The sequence below is a fragment of the Wyeomyia smithii genome, chromosome 2, assembly GCF_029784165.1.
Source record: "Wyeomyia smithii strain HCP4-BCI-WySm-NY-G18 chromosome 2, ASM2978416v1, whole genome shotgun sequence".
In the NCBI taxonomy this organism is placed as follows: domain Eukaryota; kingdom Metazoa; phylum Arthropoda; class Insecta; order Diptera; family Culicidae; genus Wyeomyia; species Wyeomyia smithii.
In genome coordinates, this window is record NC_073695.1 from 183,258,797 (window position 1) to 183,285,472 (window position 26,676).

General features: G+C 39.3%; 1 protein-coding gene across 6 annotated transcripts in view; it reads left to right on the top strand.

Moving 5' to 3' along the window:
- Positions 1 to 26,676, top strand: part of LOC129724692 (uncharacterized) — a 135,433-nt gene that overhangs the window by 95,631 nt on the left and 13,126 nt on the right. For all 6 annotated transcript variants that reach the window (XM_055679798.1, XM_055679797.1, XM_055679800.1 and 3 more), the window contains exons 4-6: positions 6,535 to 6,832; positions 7,469 to 7,668; positions 22,019 to 22,181. In XM_055679798.1, coding sequence (XP_055535773.1) covers positions 6,535 to 6,832; positions 7,469 to 7,668; positions 22,019 to 22,181 — 661 coding nt within the window. The remainder of the gene's footprint in view (positions 1 to 6,534; positions 6,833 to 7,468; positions 7,669 to 22,018; positions 22,182 to 26,676) is intronic.

Genomic DNA, 26,676 nt, shown 5'->3' on the forward strand with positions numbered 1-26,676 from the left:
AGATTGTCCTGGAGCTGCAACGAATGTAATGGTCAACCACCAACACACCAGGGGTAGCTAATTGCCAGTCTTCAGGTAGTAAGCTAGGAGGTTATCTCCTCCGACGTAATACTTAACCGTCGTTTCGGGAAGATTAGATTGGAGGGGTTTTAGTGGGTCCGTAACAGGCCGAGTAGGTGTCTGGGGAAGTGTAACTTACAGCATCACTATCCTAGTTTTATCCCCACACTATGAGTTCTCTTCTCAGGTGACTGTTGGCAGATTTCCTTGCCACCTCAAAAATGATGAACGCTAGCAGGAAATATTCGACTGCGGCGTTGGGGTCAGGAACTTCCATGATGCTGTTACCGTTGCTTCCCGGTAATGATGAAGCGTGATTGATCAAGGTTCCTCTGTTGTGGGTGCTTGCATTGAACCAGTATCCGACACAGTTGCACCAAAAGAGGCGGGTGAAACTAACTAGCAGATCCAGTTCTAGAAGCAATGTTGTTGTTTGCAAGTGCAACTGGTACCGAATTGGCTGAGAAAACGGAAGCTATGGGAGGTAACCAAACAGTGGAATTGCTTCGATTATCAAACGATTCCGTAGAAACAATCTCTTGCATGCTCAATTAATTCAACTCTAAACTGAGGTAAATATCACTTTGTTTCATTAAAAGTGGACGTACTCTAAATAGAGTATTTGTGCTATTACTCACTTTTGAGTAACATGTCTATCTGTCAGAAACTGATTAAATTTTACTCTGTTGCTATTAATCACAAATCAACGAAACTGAGTGAAAGTTACCCACTTTTGTAATTTAAATATTTTTAAAGGAATTTTTTCTGATATCATTTGAAATGGAAAACCATCAATTAAACGCAATTCTTCGATTGTTTGTTCATAAATGATAAAACCTAAATTAATCCACCTAGCGCTCAGACCCAGCCTTTCTCATTCAAACTTTTATTTGTAAAAAATAGATTTACATGAACGCTTCAATCCAATAAATGTATTTTCACTCTTTAGGTTCCAAAATATTGATGTTGTAATCTATACATATAAAAATCCAGTCCGGTTTGTCTGTCTGTTTGATAAATGTTTTTAGTGGTAACAAATATGTTCCATAATCGACCTCAGACAACATTTTGGATTGTAAGATAGCAATTTCCGGTTTCTGGAAAACAGCCAAAAATGGACGATTTCCACCCAATATAATAATATCCGGATAAAGAAAGATACCCAGGAGGTAAATTCGACCACAGATACCATTTTGAATTCTAAGATGGCGACTTCCGGTTTCGGAAAAACAGCTGCAAACGACCAAATACCACCCATATTTCGGGTATTTTCGGAATCGTAATGATGCACTGGAGCCACAAATCGACTTCAGACACCATTATGAATTGTAGGATGGCAACTTGTGGTTTCTGGAAAACAGCCAGAAATGGTCGAATTCCGTCTAACATGAGTATCTCCGGATCTAGAATGATACACAGCAGCTGAAATCGTTCAAAGACCCTATTTTGGATTCTAGGTTGGCGACTTCCGGTTCCTGGGAAACAGCGGAAAATGATCGAATTACACCCAATGAGTGTTTCTTCAACCAGAATGACGCTCAGAGGCCAGAAATTATCTTAAATACCATTTCGAAATCCAAGATGGCGACTTCCGGTTTGTGAAAAACAGCCTAAAATAACCAAATACCATCCAATATGAGTATCTCTGGAACCAGAATGATGCAATGAGCTAATAATTGACCTCAGGCACCATTTTGAATCACTGAATGGCAACTTATAGGAAACAGCCGAAAATGACCAAATAATACTCAACATGGATATTTCCGTAATCGAGATGATGCATAGAAACCAAACATTGACCCTTGACACCATTTTGAATTCAAAGACGACCACTGTTAGTTTCTAGAAAACAACCAAAATAACTAAATACCTCCCAATATGAGTATTTCCGGTGTCAGATTGATGCCAGAAATTATATGAAATTAATATGAATATATTCAGAATTAGGGCGATGTACAGAAGCCAAAAGTCGAGGATGTTGTCATTTCGATAAAACCAATCATTTCAAACGATTTGTCTTTTGACTTTGATCATATCCTATGGCCGATTCGTCGTGCATTTGCAGACTTCAAACAAACCGTAAGGAATCAATGAACTTGGAACGTTCAAATAGTACGACAACACATTTAAATTATGTTGAGGCCACATATATCGATCAAAGCAGGTATAGTTTTAAATAGTCTTTGAATTTCTCTTCTTTCCATAACTTTTGAGCCACATATCAAATTGTGATGAAGTTTGTTATTTGTAAGTTTGAGAGATGACTCGTTCGTATAACACTAGTTATGTTTAAATAAGTCATGTAATCTTTGAGATAATAGACTTTCGTTGTTTTATTAACAATTTAATACATAACGGTTGCTTAAGTTCGATTATAATCAATTGAAATGGGAACGTATAGGGCAGCTAAACTTTGAAACCACGTGTTCAATCATAATTTATCAGTTACCCCTTAACTAGCCCGCTCATCTGATAATAATAATCAAATCGGTTGTGTAGTTTCTGAGATAATGAAGTTTCGTGATTTTCACAAGTCGGCACATTACAAATGAAGTTACAGTTCGATCACAGCAAAATTCAATAGGGTCTTCTGAGGCAGCTAGACCATTCATTTGACACTAATTTTGTAGAAATCGGGTCGGCCATCTCTGAGAAAAGTGAGTGAGTCCAAGTAGTCTTCGGAATATGTTCCGTTGCATAGCTGGATTTCACATTTTTAAACATAACAGGCAAAGTAATAGTCCGACTGCAAAACAAATCAATAGGGTCTTATGGGGCAATTAGACCTTCCACTTAACATTGATTTTATGAAAATCGGTACAGCCATCTCTGAGAAACATGAGTGAGATTAAATAGTCTTCAGAACACGTTTCTTTTCATAACTTTTGAACCACAAGTTCAATCTTTATGAAATTCAAAACTTAAGGGTTTTCTAGATAGCCCGTTCTTTTGAGACCAATTTAATTCAAATCGGTTGTGTAGTTTCTGAGATATTGATATTTCATGATTTTCACATTTTTAAACATCACCTCTAAACTAAAAATCCGATTACAATGAAATTCAATAGAGTCTTATGGGGCAACAAGACCTTTCATTTGCAATTAATTTGATGAAAATCGGTCCAGCCATCTCTGAGAAAAGTGAGTGAGAATAAAAATCTGCACATACACACACATACACACACACACATACAGAAAATGCTCAGCTCGTCGAGCTGAGTCGAGTGATATATGTCATTCGGCCCTTTGGAGCACTTTTATACTTTCGGTTTTGCAAGTGATTGCTATACCTTTCTAGGAGAAAGGCAAAAAGTAGTCCAATGAACATAGTTCAAACAACTTCAACATCGGCTTCTTTTAAAACAGCAGCGATACGGTTAACAGTTGCTCGGGAACTGTTGTTAAATCTTCTATGTAATGTACTTGACATAAAGTCCATAATCATGTGCAAATCTGTTAGAATTTGATTCCAAACATTGATTTGAATCTGGTACATTGAAGGAAATCTTTCTGGTAACGACAACGAACATTCAACCTGTTTCCAATACAAGTAATGTGAGGTTGCTCTTCCTCGAGGGATGCCAGGAACATTTTGAACTCTTCGACGCCGTCAGTGGTTCGGGCTCTAGCCAATTTAAAACTTTAAGTAACACTTTAAAAACAACTGATGAAACGTCGAATATTAGCATCAGAATATCTACTGCTTTTACTACTTGAAAATTTTTGACACTCGCTCATATTACGCAGAAATGAGTAAATACGGCTATGGAGAGAATCTGAGTAAATATTACTCAGTTCAAACAATCAGTGTTACTCAGTTTTTGACGTTTAACATAGAAATAGAAAACAGAGTAAATGTTACTCAGTTTAGGGTAAAATTGAAGGAGCGTGTGTGGCCAATTTCCAGGTCTCAAGGCTGTGGCTTTGTAATAGTTTTATATTTTTTGGAGAACAGTACAGTTATTTACAACTTTACCCAAGACATTACACCAACCAAACAAATCACTCTGACTCGTGAAATTGATTTAATCATCAACACCATATTTACTCTAGCCAATTTCAGAAATTAGGCGCGATTAAAAAAATAACAATAACAGAAAATGACATCTTGAACCGATAGGAACATCTTTGCAAATTTTTTGCAAAAAAAAAAAAAAATTGACAATTACAATTGTCGCCTTTGTTGCTTGGATTTGCTCTGATAGGTTTTACCTCTGAAAACCCACAAAGTAAAAGTTTCCCAGAAACATACAAGATACCTAGGTAGTCCCCAAAGTTAAAAATGTCGATGTAGGACGACGAACTGAAAGCATAAAACGGATCATGCAACTGAATCAAACTTTTTGTATAAAATCGCATTTGCCCATATGATAGCCAGACTAGCTATCGAAGCAATTTTCTCTGGCCTATTGAGCATCAGATACGCATGGTCAAACGTACGAATTAAAGCTATAAGATAATTGACAAGTGAGCTACCTTTTTCAAAATGAATCGATTCCAGGATCCCACACGGTAAGCTAACATGGTGTAAACCTATACAAGTAAAGGTATATGAGTTTACCATCAGGTAGAACAACTTTTATTGGTTATAATTGCAGGACGCATACTGTAGTGTGTTGATGAGGTCGGAAAAGCTCCTGCTCTTCGCTTTCCTTACCTCCGACGCCGAAATCAGGGTACGACACGTACGTGATTTTGCTCAAATATCAATTTGATTAATTTATAAATAATAAATCAGTTCCATCCTCCGGAATGGAGCAAAGTTTGAAAGCCTCAATTCATTAGACGAAATGCATTTTCTGTCTCAGTGAATATTTTGTATAGGGTGGGAAATGGGGGTTGTGTTTATTCAATGACATACACACACACAATCGCTTATATGTGAACAGATAGCACAAGCTTTCTGCTGGGTAAACGAGAAATTGCATATTCGATTTTGTGTGATGAATTTGCACCAAAGCTGAGTGCAAACTTCCGCCGGCAATTGAACTGTTCTACGGGATGGGGCAAGGGGGTTGTTAGCTCGGAGGGGAGCTTTACCTGTGTAGTGGTTCGCTACGTACCAAAGAGGATATGCATTCCGCAGGAGATCCGGCTAAGCTTAATGTAATTTATGTAATGGCATGGATGCGACCCGGTTTATTGGATTCCCTTTCAATTGCTCGCTCCATTAGAGAGGTAATGGGATGTTGCGTTGATTTTTTGGTGCGTATTAAAGTCTACTACTATTAATGGTGTTCGAGTTGGTTTTGATCGTCAATTCATCAGTGTGCGATACACTTTTGAATTTTCGATGAACAATTAGATCACTGCGTACTGATTGTATACCACGGTATATATTTCCTACGACTGATTAAAAACAACTGAATTTGCACAAAAAAGCCACCAAAATGTAATCGTTTTTAAGTGTACAATTCCTGGTGACCTGGTTCGGAGATCAATAACGTCTAACCCACAATACAAATGTGAAAGCGATTTGAGGAATATTAGTTGTACGCTTCGTAGCTACCTGATATCGAGGTTGCATTTATTATTGATGGACAAGCGATCATTTACTTCAAAACTAGAAATACAGGATCAGAACTTCAAACATCTACCTTTTTTGTCACTTTTCTGCTCGGTACCAACAGTAAGGTTTTGTTAAAGTGATTTCGGTCCACTGTGAATCCCGTATTTAATTGATTGTATTTATTTCTCGTATTAAAACGCGCACTGTAAATATAAATCACAGTTCATCGATCACAATGCTGGCGTGAAATATTTCGACCGGCGGTGAAACATTTCGAGCGTTACGCTGTCATTTTTCGCGAATGCAAATCTAAAATTAGAATATATTCAACACGAATGATACAGTACAAAACTATAAAATCATATTCGTATGGTTATTACCGTTTTCATATGCAATGCAAACCGGCTAGAAGGCAACTTCTAAAATAAATTTGAACTGCAGTAGCATGTAATTGGCAAGTTTGATCGGTCAATAGTTCAATAACTCTTTACTGCCGGTCTGTCAATTTGAATTGATTGGTTCTGCTTGTACATACATGCAGTGAATTGTCGCTATCATAAATTCTTGTTGAATGTTTCCCTTGATTAATAATGACAGTATGAGGTGATAATGATGTACGTATAAATACTCGTAGCATGTTATTGTGACATCCATCATGTCACTTATTTTTCAGCACATCCCATTAGAAGCCTATCGTGGAGTAAAAAAAAAGATTGCTAGCTGTTTGAATTACTCAGCATGCTACACCTTGACGTAGTCAACTCATCAAGGTTCGTTCCTTGCGTATTATGTAGCCATCCATCGTCGGTAACCGCCACACCATTATTAGTGCGATTATTATTTTAAATGATGCACCACGGGCATTAAACCAACCATTATCTTATTTATGTGCTGCACTCGTGCCCGTAGTTGTAAACCACAATAGCTGCACGTCTGTCTGATTTCATGCTGTCTCGCTCGTTGCAGGAAAATTCACACATCTTGCCGGGACGTTTGCTGTCGAAAGAAAAAATTCAACCGTTCCATCGAGCCTACGATACAGAATGCCGTCGCTGCCGCGGTTTACCGTCACAACTCCATCGCACCTGTTCTAGCACAGACCGGAGAAGTGGATCCTCCCCGGCTGGCAGGCGTGATGTCCTCGGATCGGCCCTCGTTACCGCAGGTGGTGACGACACCCATCATCAGTGCCGACTTGCCGTCACGTACTCATCCGTTGGCACGCGGTCGTCCGCATCGGAATTGTGATGGTCGCACCGTAAATGTACGTATGGAATAGACTACCAGTTGTAGTGCTGAACATTTCACTGACCATGACCATGAAATATCCCGGTTTATGACCACCCTTACGCGAGAAACATCGTAGCCGCCTTGACAGTGCGGTAGGGTGAAGTGAACGTTTACAGCGGGTGCAATAAAATAGTTAGAATGATTTGTACCATTTAGTTGAAGCATGCTCTCGTGATTTGATCATTGTGTTTATGTCATTTAATGTTTTGTCGAAATTCACATCAAGACTTGTTCATCAGCAATATAAATACTTACAATCGAATATCGACTAATTTTGATTTGAATGAAATTTTGCACACGTATTTGATTTAGCAAACTGAGTATTTTCCGCGGGTGGAAAAATTGTTTTGACTCACGAGTAATTTTCTAGAAAAGCGTATGCATCTTGGCATAGACTTTACACACAGCATTCTGTCCTAGGATAATGTTGAATAAAAAATTAGATTATAATTTTTATGTTAACTAAAATCAGAGAAAAACACCTATACAATATTTTTCAAAAACTAAATTGAGTTGTTCAACGCGATAATTTACATGCCTAACCAACCATAATTTGCAATCAACTTAACCAAGAAATTACCGCTAACCGTTCCGTTTTAATTTCGTACAGCAAACTGCAATTCCGAGCGACAGTGCGCTCAATCGAGGCAAAGGTCCTGAGCTTGAAGGGTCATCAGCATCGATGTCGGCACCGGCAGACCAGCTGCCCTGGCTCTATCGGGTGGTTTTAATTGAAAAGGCGCTGACAATTTGTGCTGGTACGTTAATCCATCCGAATGTGTTGCTGACCACTGCAGTATGCGTGATAAAGTAAGTAAAAAAGAATGCCAAACGCCGCGCGGTTTTATCGACAATGCAATCATTCAACTTTTTAATGCCTGGATAGTTACGATTATTGTCATATTCTCTTGGACATTAAACGTCTCTTTTTTTCTTTATTTGTGTTTTAATACAAATAGAAAACAATACGCATATTCAACAATAGAGTCATAATGTGAACATTATAATTGTAGGTAGATAATTGAAAATTTTATGATTGAGATGAGTTGCAATTCAAATTACATCGCAATTCATCGTTAAGTAGCGTAAAAATATTTTTCATTGAACTTTAAGCTTTAAATGTTTGAGTTGGGTTTTATTTATTACATGCGTGATCAATTGTATAATAACTTAGTACATATCCCACGATCATATTTCTGACTTCACCAAATTAGGCCATTAAACCAATTCTCGAAACGTTCAGTGTTACAAATAATTACAAATACAACGGAAACTGGTTGACCAGTAAACTCGAATAAAACAGCCCGAGGAAGCAAAATTTTAATTTTGATTTCCCAGTCCTCTCGCTGAAATTACACTCCGCGGTGCGGTGGCGGAGATTGACGCCCCCTTTCGCCCTGCCCTGCGTCAAAGGGCAAAATAACTGGACTAGCTTGACGGCACTTGAAAAAACAAAGCGGACCAACATACGAACGGAAATCTCGTTTTGGGTAAATTTCCCGAGTGCTTTCCCGACAAAGTGGAACCCTTTTTTCATCCCGGGTGCGCTGGTCATATGTTTGCAATGGTTCAACGTCGGCAATGTACTTCCAAACAGTTGCTGCCAAGGATTTCCGGAACCGACCGATTTGACTACTGTATGATTGCACCGTTTTTGCTCATTCGGTTATTGTCTACGCTGCGGCAGCAACGGTTCGACTTTGTGGCTTTCAGTTAATGCACGTGTAATGAAGGGGATCTATTTTGGAGACTCTTTTGTGTCATCACCTCTTCAATTCCTCGGGGGGAAAACGTACCGACTCTTTTTCGTGAAACAATGGGATGCAGCTCAGAGTCGCACTGTAGTGAACAGAAGTGCAAAGACAAAAAAGTTTCGAACCGGAAAGCAATAATGGGTTTCCTTGCTTCTCCTGCGGCTGCAATTTCGGACTAAAGAGATGAAGCTCATTTTTCTTCTATAACGATCTTTTCCACATTTACACCTGAACATCCGGGGAAGCAGCGAAACTCTCATTTATTTTGAAATTTAAATTAATGCATTCATATGGTGTTCAGTGCAGACAGAGCTCGGAATTGCTGTTCGTTCCGCAGGGAATTTCGGGGGTCTCGTACGCTTCTCCCGGTCCAGTGCTAGTGCAGTTGATAATACGAGTTTAACTATTTTCTTAGGTGTTTATGGAATTTACAGTTGTTTAATGGTATGGAATTTCTAAATTTGAATGTTGTCTCTCCTAGTGTACAATATGACCAGTACAAACGTGAGTTTTATAAGTCTTTCTGGATTTTAATATTGTGTTCTAGTTTTGCTGAATTCTTGTTACTAAATATGCATATATGACTGGAAAGCAGTGATGATTCCAGTTGTGGGTAAATGGAGAGTCTTTTCGAACAAAGGAAATGCCTGCCATTCTAAGAAATAGTGAGCCAACTCAATGATTTTAGTAGGGGAACTGCTCCATTATTCATATTAGCCCATATATTCATCTCATACAACGTGAAAACACAATTGAAAACAGGAAAAAAAGCATATTTTCTAATTAAACCAATCTGCTAAAAAAGCTCTAAATTTGATATTATAGTCGGGCATCTGCACTCGAAAACTCATTTAATTCAATTACCTAGCTCAGAAAACAAAATCAGGGCATTATTCTATACGGCTACAACGGGACTCGTTCAGCAGCCAACGAATGTTTTTTTCATCACTAGCGGACCACTTTTTATTTTAATTACTAAACAAAATCACTCACTACACTAAAAATACTTTAATCTTTGAAATGTTCACCTCAAATTTCCAAAACAAGCTTGAATTAGCAGAAATATATGAGATGAATTTCTACAATACCCAAATTTCAACTGTATGTATTCTCATCTGTTTTCACTACGTTGAAGAAAACCAAAATTGCCAAATCAGTTTATGTTAATACAAAAAAAATCATACTGAAAATGTTGAATTATTCCGACATAAATGACATAAATGGACAGCATTGCAGTGGTTACCTAGGTTACCAATTTTGCACGTAAACAACTACAGCGGATATCTAGGTAACCTGCTACGACGGGCTGCGGCTACGTTCATTCATACTAAATATACAATGCTGAACGATTCCATAAGAGCACGTAAGCGTATTTTGTTTATTTGTTCAATGATTTAGTGAAAATTTGGTGTTTAATCCGTGCATTCTTCGTGAATATCGGCTTATTGAGATGAATAATGGAGCAGTTTCCCTATTCTACAAACAAATGATTAAAAATCCTAGAAATTTAAATATTTCGAAATTCGTGCTCCGGGTAAAATCATTCGCCTGTTACAGCCATTTTATGGTTACTGACAACCAAGCAGGTCCTATGTGTGGATACATCATTGCGACCAGAGATGTTTGATCTATTTTTTTTCCTTCATATATCGTTTATTTGACACGGCACAAATAAAATTTAATGTTTAAAGGCGCCAGTTATATCTGATGACTTAAAATCTAAAAGCAAATTTTTTATCCTCGCTGCAGACTACAGGCTGAAATAAAGTCTATCTTAAAACTAGCATGTATTTTCAATCAGTGTTTTGTATTTAAATGGTCGTCTGATGATCGTCGAATGGTCATGAATATGCAGTAATCCTCGGGTCCTGGTGGTATTGTGCGGAGTTTAGTTGGGGTTATGATTCGTTGTTTTTATTCGCTGGTGTTCAAGTGGCTATATGGTGTGTGCCGCTGAGCACGGAAGGCCTCGGGTTCTCAGGTCCTGGCGAATTCGTGAGGGGTTCAGTTGCTGATTCCAAAATCGAGGTCTACGACGTGTTCTTGCCGTTTTGTTGAATGTGGGTGGAAAGGAATGGGACTAGACTGGGGCATGGATGGATTTCAGGAAAATGTATATAAGGGACATGTAGGGTAGGTCACGACTCGCCAAGACATCACGAACAGGAACAGCTGGCTCTCTACCCTCGGCCCGGAGGGAAGCTATTAATTTAGACCTGGCGTCAAGATGTACAGGGCATGACCAAACAACGTGCTCTATGTCGTGATAACCTTCACCACAGGCACAGATACCACTTTCCCCGAGCCCAATACGACGGAGATGCGCATCAAATCTATAGTGATTGTACAGAAGCCGAGACATCACGCAAATGAAATCTCGACCAACATCCAACCCCTTGAACCCCTATAGTCCAAGAATTTTGCCAGCTGATGATCGCATTCTGACGTACAAGTGCAAAAAATTCATTAAAGGCAATTGGTCTTTCATAAATGTCACCGTTTGTTGCGCCCACCTTAGCCAAAGAGTCCGCTTTTTCATTGCCCGGTATCGAGCAGTGAGAAGGGACCCACGCTAAGGTAATCTGAAAAGATTTTTCGGATAAAGCACTCAAATGTTCCCGTATTTTCCCCAAGAAATACGGAGAGTGCTTAACATCTTTCATCGATCGGAGAGCTTCAATAGAACTGAGACTGTCCGTAAAGATGAAATAATGGTACGTGGGCATTTTTTCAATAATCCCTAGGGTGTACTGAATTGCAGCTAATTCTGCGACGTAAACAGAAGCAGGATTATCGAGCTTATGGGAGACGGGTAAATTGTTATTGAAGATACCGAAGCCAGTGGACCCATCGAGAAGTGATCCGTCAGTGTAGAACATATTGTCGCAGTTGATGTTTCGATATTTATTGGAAAAAAATTTGGGGATCTGCTGCACGCGTTAATGATCCGGGATTCCACCAGTTTCTTCTATCATGGATGTATCGAAAAACACAGTAGAATCAGAAGTATTTGATAAGTTGACACGATTTGGAATATTCGAAGAAGGGTTAATATTTTGGGACATGTGATTAAAATACAATGTCATAAAACGGGTTTGAGAATTGAGTTCGATTAACCTTTCAAAATTTTCAATCACAGGACGGTTCAAGACCTCACATTTAATAAGAATACGAGAAGACAGGCTCCAGAAGCGGTTTTTCGATGGTAGAACTCCAGCTATGACCTCCAAACTCATCGTATGGGTCGATTGCATGCAACCTGAGGCGATACGCAAACAACGATATTGTATTCGCTCCAGTTTGATCAAATGTGTGTTTGCTGCGGAGCGGAAGCAGAAATACCCGTACTCAATTACAGACAATATCATTGTTTGGTAAAGCCTTATAAGGTCTCCTGGGTGGGCTCCCCACCATGATCCGATTGTTTCACGAAGAAAATTTACTCTTTGCTGACTTTTCTTCATCAAATACCTAACATGGTAACCCCAGGTGCCCTTCGAGTCGAACCAGACACCAAGATACTTATGCACCAACACCTGAGAGATCGTTTTACCCAATAATTGTGTTTGGAGTTGAGCAGGTTCATGCTTCCTAGAAAAACTACTATCTCAGTCTTCTCTTGAGAGAATTCGATACCTAGCTGTAAAGCCCAAGCAGACAAATTGTCCAAAGTATCTTGCAATGGTCCTTGCAAATCGGCAGCTATGGCTCCTGTAACAGAGACCACGCTGTCGTCTGCAAGTTGTCTTATCGTGCATGAATTTGCCAGACATTCATCGATGTCATTTACATAAAAAATCACAGGAAGGTTATGTGCAACGCCACGACCGCAAGGTTGAAGTAGAATACTTTTACAAGAAAGATAACCCGGCTGCTTGCGTGTCAGTCACTTTCCTAGTAAATAAATGTTGACCGCTCATTGGCAGTATTGAAAATTCTGTGCAAACGAAGTTGAAGTACTACTTAATTTCAGTTTGCACATATAAATACGACCTCACTGAACAGGAAAAGTACAAACTCTTTGCGGCGCAAACAAGTTTCAACAGTCAGAGTATATGTACATGTGAATTCAAATTAAGATAATTAACTTTTGGTTAAAGCTCAGAGCAAGAAAATATTAAATCTTCAATTTATTTGTTTGGTTGTCCTAAAAATGGTTCGATTTCTCCTACCTCTAGTAGAAGGCCCTTCTCCAGCGTCCCAACCAGAGGTTGGACACGTGTTACCTCTGGCTGCTTTCAAATTGACCTCCGTACTGGTACTTGGTTTCTTCGATGCACTTCCCCCATGCTGGTCCTCCGCGCGTTTCCGAGCATCACGCTTGTATTTGGCGTTCATATATTTAGACATAGCACTGAATACTCTTCCGATGGATTTCTCAATAAATGCAATAAATGCACTCGTAGTCTCTTACCCGAGAATAATAAAACACTTCCAAGAAATGTTGCACTACTGCCCATAATCCAAAAATTGGCTAATATGCCGTAGGCATCAAATCGAGAAAAACGCCTTTGGATGTTTTTTATCGGTACAACATATTTTGACTGCTCATGACAACTTTTTTATTGAGTATGTCACCCTTCATATATGCTGGACCCTTGCCGTTGAGTTGAAACAGAGAAATCTGTAGAAAAATTCCATCCGCCACGTATTTGTAACACAGTAGCCGTTTTTTTTTCAATTATAAACGAAAGGTCAGTTGACAAAACGGTGTGCAATTCGGCTAATATCCATACGATGTGAATTATATCGTACTCGTTGGTGATGCAAATGGTTTTAAATTCAATAAAACAACACGGAAGCACAAGTGAGGATGAAAAGGACGACGAGACAATTGTTACGTGCGGCAATATAATAATATAACGAAAATATTATTATTCATGGTAATCTCACAATCCACTTTCGTATGTTTTCTCATCAAATCCAAAATGAAATCTGAATCTTATCTTTATTAATAATACTCCTAATCAAAGAGCTAAATATCATTTTTTTAAATGTAAAGGTTTATGACAGAAGGAAACAGTCACACGTTTTGATCATTGGGTTTCGCAGTACAACAAATAAATTCTTGTAGCATCAAATATTCTTCGTGAAAAAGTCAAATTTGATGCAATGGCCTTACGATCGCTCACCTGTCGCCAGTAACCACCAAGCTATAACACACTTTCGAAAGTTAGAAGAAACACAGTTCGGTAATAATACACTGGTTCGTGAACATGCCACAGGTTCAAATTGGATATTGGATATTAGCCAAATTCTCAATTATTCTGGATATTAGCCAAAATTGTTTCACGTTTGCTGCCTTCCCAAATGCATTTTTTAACAATCGGCTTCCGTAGGAACCTTGTTTAGGGTGTGTATCATCACGAGAAACTGTTTTCTCGATTTTGGTAAAAATGGCATATTAGCCAATTTTTGAATTGTGGGCAGGACTAGTAAAAAGACAATTTCCACGTGTTGTAACGTGCTGGAGCACGAAATCTATGTCTGTGATAGGGAACCTTCACGTTCACGAGGCATGACTGGAGAAACGCGTCTAATAATGCGGTAAAATTTTTAATGTCTTTTTGTGCAAATTATTGTACTCAGACAAAAACCTGTTTTGATTTGGATGATTTTTTAGTGAATGACCGTTAACCGTTTGTTGTTCAAAGTTGGTCATGCTGATCGCAGCCTTTGCGCTGCCCCTACAGTGGGGGGATTACTAAATAAAGTAAAAATTGGACAACTACAACAGAATTTGATTGCATCCCGCACAGAATGTCTGCTTGTGTTGATGCCAGAAAATTATTAACCTTCAATTATTTTTTTATTTGCCTTGAAATAAGCATTTTGCGGTTCAAAATCGGTTGCTAATTACAACCTTTGAGCTGCCCTAACATTGGGGGAATTAAGATACACGGACAACATGCACTGTGGAAGCTATTTCACATTCAGTAAATTAGACGGTTGCGACAAATTTAAATTGCTAGGATGCAACACAGAATGCTTGCTTGCGTTGACAAAAATTATTAACTTTCAATGACTTGTTTATTTGCCTTCAAAAAGGCATTTTGATTTCCAAAATTGGATTTCCTGATGGCAATCTTCATGCTGCCCCAACACGGGGGGAATAATGGCTGTCTGGCGACACACGCTGAGAAAAACCGCGCTGCTCCTGAGACGTGGTGACCAACCACAGGGCTAGTGCTGCTGCTAAGGAAGGACGACTGCTGTTGTCGCTGTCTAGAACTATTATGAGCGGCTCCGGCTGAAACAGGCTCTTATATAGGTTTTCAATTGCAAGGTATATAATCCTGTCGACCGTGCTTGGGAAGCAAGCATATAACGACCAATCAGAGGTCGAATTTTTCGTTTTGACAAGGCTTGACTATTTTCAATAGTACAATAGTGTGAATAATAAAATTACAATTATCTTATTTTGGGAAGAATCTTAGAAGATTTTCCAAACTATTGCTGCAAGAACGAAAGAAATCCATCGAATACTAACCGATTTATTAGCATTTGAAATTGGACATATTTTTCACTTTTTTCGGTTTTAGATTTTCATTTCACATCCCTATGTAGCCGAACTTCCTGAGAGAAGTATTCTACTTCAAAATTGTAAAGAAGGGGGCTTAAGCATGAGCCCTGGGGAAGACCCATGTAGCTTATTCGAAAAGTTGCCAAATCGTCATGCGTAAAATGCATGTGCTTTTCGGACAACAAATTGTGCAAAAAATTGTTTAAAATCGGAGAAAATCCATGTCGGTGAAGTTTACCCGAAAGAATGTCAATAGAAACGGAATCAAAAGCCTCCTTAATGTCCAAGAACGCAGACGCCATTTGTTCTTTGCGAGCATACGCCAGCTGAATATCTGTTGAAAGCAACGCAAGACAATCATTCGTCCCTTTGGCACGACGGAAGCCAAACTGAGTATCTGATAGCAGACTATTTGATTCGACCCAGTGGTTTAAGCGACGGAGTATCTTTTTTTCCATCAATTTCCGGATACAGGATAGCATTGCAATCGGCCTATAAGAGTAGTGATCAGAAGCTGGTTTTCCTGGTTTTTGGATGGCGATCACTTTCACTGCCTCCAATCCTACGGTACAATGTTTTGCTCCAGGAACCTAATGAACAAGTCCAACAAGCGCCACTTGGCATTGCCGGGTAGATTTTTCAACAAGTTGAATTTGATTCTATCTAACCCAGGCGCGTTATTGTTACAGGACAGGAGGGCAACTGAAAATTCTGCCATCGTAAAAGGTGATTCTATCACGTCGTGGCCCGGAGACGCATCGCGAACAATGTTTTGCTCAGAAACAGAGTCCGGACATACTTTCCTGGCAAAATCAAATATAACGCGATTCCGCATTTTTCGGGCTGTGTTCCAAAGAGTGCTCATTGATATCTCCCTCGACGTCTCGTTTGCGAACCGACGTCAATATCCGCGTTTCTTTGCTTTAGCCAAGCTTTTAAACTTTGTATCAAGCTCCGAATAACGTTTAAAGTCGTCAGCACTGTCTGCATCCCGAAAGGTCAGATACGCGTCGGATCTTTGCTTGTAGACATCGGAGCACTCTTTGTCCCACCACGGAGTGAGAGGCGGTTCTTTGATCGTTACGCCGGGGTATTTCTTCGTTTGGGCTTGCAACGCGGCGTCGAGAATCAAGCCCGCGAGGAGGTTGTATTCTTCAAGTGGTGGATGATGTTGAATCGACTCGACCGCTTTTGAAATCATTTCCTCGTATAACTTCCAATCGACATTCCGTGTGAGGTCATACTGAATATCAATTGGTCGCATGCGAGTAGACCCGTTTGTAATCGAAATAAGAATAGGCAAATGGTCGCTACCGTGGGGATCGAGGATTACCTTCCATGTGCAATCCAACCGTAGCGACGTCGAACATGAAGAGAGATCCAAAGCGTTTGGGCGCGCTGGAGGTTTCGGGACACGTGTCAAGGGGAATCCCAAGCCACGCCATGAGAGTTGAAATTTCCCAAAATCAAACGTGGCGAGGGGAGAAGTTCTATTAAATCAAAGAGCAACCGTTGCCCAACCTGTGCTCTGGTGGAATATATATTAAGGCAATTCAAAGCTCTTAACCTGGTATTGTCATTTGACATGCGACAACTTCAATGCCCGGAATCGAGGGGAGGTTAATAAGATAGAAGGAATAGCACTTTTAATCCCTAGAAGTATTCCTCCATATGGGGTGTCTCGATCAAGGCGAATATTATTAGAATCATGGAAGTTGAGATCAATATTCGAATTAAGCCAAGTTTCACAAAGGGAAAATGCATCGCATTTGTTTTTATTTATCAAAACTTTAAATGAATCAATTTTTGGTAAAATACTTCTACAATTCCACTGTAAGACAGAGACAGAATCCTTCATATACGCAGATGAATTAGGCATCGAAGGATACGATCGCTGCGAGGAGGGGCAATTGTGTGGTCAACTGCTTCAAAAATGTTCTAACTGCTGGGAGGAATGCTGTAAGAAAAACTTTAATTGGATCGGGTACATTGAAAGTTTCAAAAATCCAGTCCACAATGTCAGAAAATTTCACCAGTCCAACATTTGTTTTATCAACTGGATGTGCAAAGGAAAGAACTGGGGTTTTGGATGTTCCAGGAAGTGCTGGGATCTTCTTCTGGGACTTTAAATTTGCAAGCCCAAGAGGGGTTTGCTTCGGTTTTTCCGTTGCACTTCTAAGTTTGTTTGTATCATACATTTCACTTTGGGAAATCTATGGACCTTTTCGGGGAAGTTTAGGAAAGAAAATATTCTTCCTCTTTCTAGACTCCCCAGGATTGGCGTTAGATGTTCCCGCTTGTGGATCGTCAGAATCGGTTTCATTAGAGGATAACAGATCAAAAGGGTTTGATGTAATGGGAGAAGTGGTAACGGTCTTCTTCAGCATGTCAGCGTAAGAACGCTTCGAACGCTCTTTGAGAGACCTCTTTATTTTATCCCTGCGCTGCATGTACACCGCACACGTCGAGAGCTCATGCTGACTCTCCCCACAGTGAATGCATGTGTCATGTGGCTTGTTAGTGCAGACCCAGCGAACGTAACTCGAAACGAGTCTGAAGGTGTGTAAACTTTTTTGCCACCGACGAGCGATACCGACCGCAATTGCTTGCAGTCGAGTACCTTCACACCAGGGCATTTGCTATTCTTAAAGTACCTGGTGGCACTTTCCAGAAAGCACTCGACGGACAGACTCGAATCGGTCACGACACCGTCGATCTCCACATCTCTAGCGGGTACATAGACACGGTATTCCCGTGTAAAGAGCTCGGAGCAAGCTATATCGTTGGCCTCTTTAAGGTCATTGACCACGACACGGAGCTTGTTCGGCCTGACTTTTGCGATTTCTGTCACGGCCTTGTACCCTTTCGTCAGGTCTTTCGCGATTTGTAGAATGTTTAGCGATTTTCCTCCAGGTTTGGGCCTCATGTAAAGGACCAGTGGACCCGTCGATCCGTCTGGGTAAAGCCTGGGACGAGGATTGACTAAAGCTGGGACAGAGAGGGAGGGGGGGGGTGTACACGAGGGACAGAGTCGGGCGGGTTTGGAGACGGGGGATCGGGGGCTAAGGGATCCACATCCATTGCGCTCAAACTAGCGCAACAGTACAGTGGCAAAGAATCACGTACCTCTTCTTATTTGTTGTCTTCAATAGCACGATCACCGAGTCTTTCGGTTCTGGAACGTGCAGCTTCGCAGCGACACAGTTATAGCACAATAGCTGGATGACCGTCACTGCGGATTATCGTTTTGTCTTCACACCGCACTTCGCACTCTTTGAAACGTGACCGAGTAAGCAATGCTTTGTTTCGACTTCTTCTACACAGTAGCGATTTTATAGCGAGACAACCACTTAATGCATCCGTTTTCGCCGAGCGTTAGAGACGGAGTGATGTTTGATCTATTGTATGTTTTCTGTACTTCGCATCTCATACTATTGGCGGTATTACTATTGAGGTAAGCTTACACGTTTCAAGTTTCCTACTGTTGTACTATACGGAGCCTCTTTCCATCCTACCAATATCGCCAAATTACGAATCCACTGAGAGAGACTTCATCTTACCTTCCTCTTTGGCCAGGTTTATAGGGACTTCTCATGTCAAGAGAAAAAAGCCTTTTCAAAACCTCGTCCCCATGCCAATATCGCCAATAACAACTCCCTGGAGAGGATCAATATTCCTCTGGTCACTTCTATTATAAGAAGGACTTATAGAGATAGTCTTATCGAAAGCTCGTTTCTTCTGCCAATACCTCATCACATTCAACGCTAAACCTCAGTCTTATTATAAGAAGGACTTATATTTTGTTAAAAGGAAGAAATCTTAACGAAACTTCATTCTTCCAGCCCATTAAGGCGCCATAATTTCAATGTGTTTTTATGGGGAAACTCAACAGAACTCGACTTAAAAAAAGGGTATATAGTGAGTAGGAATACCACGAGCAGGCCCGGATTTGAGGGGGGCAAAGGGGGCAAATGCCCCGGGCCTCCCGATTTAAGGGGCCCCCCTAGTCCTAGTGCGACCTTTTTTTTTTTGCTCGTCACCTTCATGAACGTTATCTCTCAATGTTTTAAGAAAAGAGGGCCTCTCAAACAAATTTGCCCCGGGCCCCCCAGCGTCTAAATCCGGCCCTGACCGCCAGTCCTGATTTAGCAGAACATGTCCTGATTTTGAAATCGTTTTGGGGCGTCCTGATTTATTTTTCATTTTCTATCATTTGTCCTGATTTTTTTAAGACATGCAATTTCGTGTCTGTTTTCGTCTGTTTTGTTAAATCAAAATTGTATGAATTTTGGTTGGAAACTAATTTCATAAAACTGTGAATCTGAAAAAAATGGAATTAAGGTCATTTTAGGTCAGACTCACTACCTAGTATGGTTTTTGTGCTAGTTCGCAAAATCGTGCCTAGCGGTGACGAAACGCAGGCGGTTCTGTTTGCACAGCTCTCCAACTTTGACGGCAATTTCGGTAGCGAAAATAATGAAAAGCAAAGCCAATCGCGTTGGATAACTAGCTTGCAACTTGCTTTCGTCTCTTTGCATTTTCGCGAAACCGCACCGCGGCGCCCCAATATCCGTGGGAAGCTGGGACCGGCTGCTCTCGGGTTGCACAGGACCACTGAGGCAGCTTCATTCGGCTCTGGCTGGGTGAAAATAGGAAAACGAGTGAAAACAATTTCGTATGCAATTTAGCAGTACAATTCACAGGTTGAGTGAAAGTAAATATCAGTTTAGAGGGTAATTTTTTTTGGGAAGTGCAGAGGGAACTCGCCAACCTCCGAGCAAAGTCAGTTTTCAGCTGCGCTGTGAATTTTTGTTCTTGTTAAAATGGCATTTACCCAGTTCGCTTTCGGTGTAACGCTGGTGATTATATAGCCCAGTAACTCACTAGAGTAATTCAAACTTTTTTAATTATAGCTGCGGAGTGGAAAGAAAAACAGGCGCTGGTTGTGCTATGATGATTTGTTTCTGGTATTTGGACTCTTTACAAAAGTTGGTTCCTGACGACTTTTTTTTTAGTAAATCTTCAAATTGCTGATGAAATGCTATTGAAAACTGTTTGATGGAATCAAATTTGGTTAATAGATTTACGGAACGACGGTAACCAAAAATTGATTGCTCCAAATAGTATTGAATCACTGCTTCGTAAATCAGGCGTTGAATTGCTTGAAGAAACTCATGAACAACATGTTTTCCGGATCAGCCGTTCTTTCTAACCTATCGTGCCAGGCAGATGGGAGTATATTACTTTTAATCAATCATTTCTAAAAGCATCTTTCATTTGTGAATTTTTCTTACGGTTCCATCCAACGTTACATTACTAGACGGCGCGGCATACTGGTCTCGGCAAATCATTCCCTCTGCTTTTAGTCTGCCATGAGGGGAAGTATTATTCTTCTGACAGACTTTTACTTTTCTTCATTTGTATCCATGTTTATCCTTTTTGCCTGAAATCGTGCACTGGTAGACGTTATCAGGAGGTATTCGAAATGGGGTGAAGTCAACAGCCTGCCTCAAAGCCGAGCAATGAAAAATGGTGAAAATAAATTTCACTCCTGGCGAAACGCTGTAAATACAAATGGAAATAAACATTTCTTTTTTCTCTCGACATTTTTCGCCAAGATGGAAAGGGTGACGGAAGCTGTATATCCCCATTGCAAGCGGCCGATTGTTTGCCGCGTTTACATCTGCGTTCTGTTGTGTACTTATAGTCCTTGTTTAGAAAATGAAGCTTTCACTTTCCGCAGTACAGAGCCGGCATTGTAGCAGATTCCATTCACTGATTACGAATGATAATGATAAAGCTCTCGAGTCATTTGTTACGCGACTATTCAGCGCCATTTTGTCTGGAGGTTTTTCCGATGCTGGTCGGCAGTGTTTATGGTAGATTGAAGGGCCGCATTCAGAATTGTTTGAGGTAGCAGGGAAAACTATCTAGGAAGTGGATCAGATCAGTTTGTAAATCGCTTTGAATAGTTATTGTTGTTCAGTGTGCTCTTAAGTTTCCGGAAGAAACAAAGCAATTATTATTTGGCGAAAATCAACTGCGTCACTTTAGTTCCTCTCTGTTTGAGAAGTTCAATTTCACTGACCCCAGTTTCGTTTTGTTTTTCCTTGTGGGGAAATTAAATCAACGAGAAAATCAGTATACTTGTTAGAGGGCCATCGTTTCTTTCTTTTCTTCGTGGCATATAAATTGTTTCTCTTTTCATCACTCCGGGACTGGGCAGCTTCCAGGTCGCATGAAAAAACGAACAAAAGACAGGCTAGTGGGAACGAATCCCATTCTATTCGGTCTGAACGAATGCTTATGATAAGAGTGAAAACAGTTTCCAAGCCAGCTTAATTTCTGTTAATTATTTAGCGGGAAACCAAATTACGGTGCACGCTGCCGATTGTGGTCCTGGCACAAGTGCCGGGCGGGAGGCAAGCTGGCAGCTCGTCGTCGGATCGTTTTATGGATGCTTTGTTTCATTTCATTGATGAGGTCGCTCGACAGTTCCATTCACAGTGAAAGAGGCGAATATTTATTTGCACAGGCAGCCGCTTAAGAATCAGAATACAAAATGATAATTGGAAATATAAACATCCTTGAACGGCGCTATAGGCTTGTTAGTCTGGTTGGGATGATCAGTTAGATTAAGAGAACACATGCGGTACGAAACAATTGATGCACAATGTCAATTTGTGAAAATTGTTCATTTCATCATTTCGAAACAAATCAACTAACGTATATTTTTGAGCTTTGGTTCTGGAATACATTTTTGGCATCCCAGTTCCCATCGAATTCGAGTCCTACCCTAATATTATTTCGATTTTTTTGCTTTTTCTTTCTCGTTCTACATTTTCTCGGCAAATGGTATCTTGCTCCAATTTGCTTTTGTTAGCAAAAATCCGGACGAGTTAATTGCGCGATGCCAGTCAACCAAAACGAGTCGGAACGCAACCTCTTCCGGTGCTGGTGGTAGTGAGGAGCTATCGCGGACCATCCGAAGGATCTTGCTGCCAAACCAGTTTGCCAGGACGTTCGAACGGTTGGAAAACAATGTTGTAGGTATAGATAACGAAATTTACCCAATTAATAATTGTGATTTGTGGTGTGACGGTAATGTGTACGATTGCTCTTCTCGCGGAGGGAACGGGGATTGAGGAAAGTGATTCGTAATCAAGTTTGATTGCGTTGTCAGACTTGGTTGTATTTATCAGATCAAGCTATCACAGTAAAAATAGAATTACAATTGAGTGAAGAGTGTTTTTCTTTGTCATCAGTTATTTGTTGAATTGAAAGCAAAGAATTTGGAAGTTGCGATTCCATTGCGATTAGTCTTTGTGATATTATTGGCTTTAGAACTAATTAAGCACAAATTTTACTTGCGATACAAATTTTCACTTTTTAAAAGTGTGATAAATTGATCATCACGATACTGAAATGGGTTTTTAATAAAAATGTTATTGACCTTGAGAATTTATAAACAAAAATAACAATCAAGTGGAATAACTGCACATTCCGCAGAATGTCAATCGTATTACGATAATAAAGTAACAAAAAGCGATTTTTTTGTTTCATAGGTAAAAAGTCATCGAATATCTTGGGTGAATAGGAATATCAGAATATGTTTTTTGTTAAGATCAAATATCCGAGTATTTTAAGGAATTTCAACTTTTCTCAAAAATAAACGTTTTTTCTTTCTAGAGGCCATTTATAATCATAGAGTTCAGAGATAACCAGTTTTATGGGCATTTAACGAGATGGTAGCACTAATCGTTGTACAGGTGTCGTGGGCAAAATGTATGAAAAAACTAGAAGTCAGGTATCTTGTTATAGTCATCTTTGGCATCACACAACTTGATCAAATAAATAGACAAATTTCGAGTGAAAACGATACCGCATTTAAATAACTTTGAAACCAAGAATCAACATTCCGCGAACAGCGTTCGAGACTATATTAAAAGTTTATCATGCAATTAACAACTTGCATGAAAGAAATCATTTGTGAACGAAGAGAACTATCATGAATTTTGACATATGCGTATATTTGATTATCGACCTTTTGATTTAATACAAACCCTTACCATGAAGACGATTTACTTTGGGACAAAACACTATTGATATATTGCGAAATTTTTCCAAAATTCAGTATTACTATACTTCATAGTTGCATTTTTGAGCACCCCTCTATTCACATCATAGCTCATTGACGTTATATAATCGTTAGAGACAATGGTAATTTGCGAAAAAAAAGTTAAAAATTCGCGGGTGACAAAATAAAAAATATTCAAACTTCGCGGAAACCTTTTATTCAGAAAACGTCAAATAAAGTGCAACTATAAACAACAAACAACTGTTGTTATTTGATTTAATATACGGTAATTTAACCGTAAATTCATGATTTTTTTGCAGTACGGACTACTGTGTCAAATTGTCTTCAATTATATTTTGGTGTCGGCAGACACGTATTATGCAAGTTATTCTGACTCACGCTGCATTCCGCATCTACCGAGTTTCCGGAAATCGATAGGGGAGGATTGTACAAAACGCACCAGTTAAGCATTTTCACGATTTACAGCGCTTTGAATCATTTCAAAGCGACATAGAACGTGTAGGATGATTGTAGGATCTATTTATTGTATGTTTATGACGAAGTTTATTTTAAAATACTCGATTTCAATGTCTTTTTTGGTAAAAATTACCATTGCCGCCAAACTAGCCCGTAAACAAAACGCACCACAACAAAGGTCAGTATGCTCCAAAGCAAGTGGTTAATATGCCACTAGCAGAAATCAGCACGTGAAGTGAGAAGCGCTTGATGTCTCGAAAGTAAAATCAAAAATAATGGGGCATGCTCTAAGTTGTCAAGCAATCTCCTGCAAGCTCTCTATAGTGCATTCTGCCCCAATTTTAATTTTGTTTGTTTTTAGATAAAAGTTGACGAAAGTTAGTGAAATAATTTGAAATACTCATAGTATTATAAACTCCAAAAGTGTTAAGCTGAGGGGGACCATAGTTTTTTGTATTATTGACTAGTCAGTTAATCATAAAAGATTAAAAAAAATTCATGAATAATTACATGTTGAACAGAGCCACAGCCAATTGCACAGTTTTTTTGAGTATTTTAGTCATTATGGCACACTTTTTCATATGAGAACTGTAGAGAAGCTGGGTTTTTGTGAGAAAAGCGAAGAATTGCGTCATAAAAAGCCACATGTGTAAGTATTTTGAGGAATTAATAGCATGGGCCATCTTACCCAACTGGTGCGTCTTGAACGGTTCTCCCCTAAATATTTATTTGCCAACCGGAATAGTTCGAGAAACTGTCCGCGTTTTGAATACCGTGGAATGGGGTGAAATTGATCAGTGGGGTGAAATTGATCACCTGAAAATTCGTGATAAAAAATACTAATCAAAAGTTATTGCTCTTACAACACTAGGCAATGTTCACGTGTCCACAAACGCAACTTTTGCATGATTCACATACCTGTCAAAGTTAACCCGGTGCCCGGTGCAATTTTTCATATTTTCGAAAAATTCTTCTAACTCAGTCAAAACTCAATCAAATTTGATCAAACAAGTTTCCAAATAATTACGTTAAATTTGGAGAAGTGAGTAAAGTTTGATAAAAGGTTTAAAAAAATGTAATTTTCAACAATGATCATTCCATACCATTACAGAAATACTGATGAACTCGCAGGTAACCACAAAGATTTTAATTTCAGAGCTAGTTTTTGAGCTTTTGCAACAAACCGAATTGAAATCGGTCTAACGACGATCAAATAAGAGGAATTTTGGCAACAAGCAGCTCGTGAACCAAAATAAACAAATTTTAACCTGAAATATCGTGATTTTCGTTTCCAAACTTGCTGTAAATGATATTTTTCAGCACAGAAATCATCATTTATCTTTAGTATATCGAAAAAAAGCACATCGCCAAAAGAATGTATGGATTTCAATTGTGATCAATTTCACCCCAATTTACCTCATAGTACCTTATAGAATTATCGAATTTATTTCATCAAGTAGACGATAGAAATTTCACCAATAGAGGTTTACTGGAGCACATACCAGTACTTGTTTTAAAATTATACTATTTCGGGAAAAATGTACATGAAGCTAGTTAATTGGAAATTTTTATAAAAATTGATCCAATTCACCCCGTTCCATGGTAGGTTAACAAAATTATAAACAATCTCACTGTCACGTATTTTTAAAAATGCAAAAATGCTTGCTACTTCAACTAAATAGGTACATCTTGCAACTTCGATTTCGCACACTCTGGAATCCTTTCATGCAGGTCTCCAATCGCCAAAATCTTTGCTCGAAGAGGACCTAGTAACCGAACCGTCCGAAAACAATTCAACACAGGCTGACAACATCTCGTTGTAAGAGAGCAGTAGTACTATTTCATCTTATTGGTTGCGTAGGAGAAGGCCTTCCGTTGCCATCGAGCCGCCCATTAATATTGAGATTTATCCGTGTTGCTGGATTTTGCGGCATTTTGCGGATTTTTGATGATTTCGCGGCTGATGCCGGATTTCGCGGAATTCGCGGCTTCCGCGAAATCGCGATTTACCATTGTCCCTTATCATCGTTGAAGGGTTGTCAATCAACAGACGAACGATAAATATAAAAAATATATCTATCTATATCGAGTAACATTATCGAAACATTTTTCATGACAATAAAGGTGTCTAGCCCCAAGCCATTTACAATGATTGAAGACTTATGAGATTATAATGATTCCGTAAAGTATAGCGAAGTGAATCTAAGCTGGATTGAGATCAGGTTTGAAATATTTCACTGTCAGTGATTCTCAGTTGAAACTGAAAACTGCGAATATCAGTTACATCACGAACGAACAGAAAATGAAAATTGCCTTCAGCTCCACTCAGTTGACAACGAAAATTTTGAAGGGCAGCGTTACTGTGATTTCGCACACGCTGTGTTACTTTAGCGATGACTTTTACTGAGAATTGACACTCAATTTCAGTTTGAAGAGAGTGAGAGTGAAACTGTTGTTGTATCTGTTTTGCTGTGTCAAAATTTCGCAAACACTGAATTTGAGATGTTATATTTTCTAGGTACTATGATCAAAACTCGAGTACAAGTATTTTCAAGAAATAAAGTAATTTTTTTCCTGGTTTTTAGCAATCATCTTTTTGAGTTATTTTTTATCTTCAGATATTTTTCATCACTAGTCATTTTAAAGATTGTATTTGGAAGACAATTAGTCAAGGCGTCAATAAAGAGGTACGAAATTTGCATTTGAAAAATTAAACTAAGGTTTTCGGCAAAAAATATGTTTTGGTTCTAAATTTATCAATTCCATCGTATTTCTAAGAAAATTTTAGACGTACAACAATCACTCAGACGCAGGGGAAAAACGTACCTAGCGATGACAGTTTTTTGATGACGTTAGAGAGCGTTCCTCTATAACAGTATTAGGTATTGGCAAAATAAACAAAGTCAGCAGAAAAAATGTTTTGCGAACACAACATTGCCGTATAGTTTCCCATATATGAATGTTTTTTCTTTGCGGTTCACCTTATT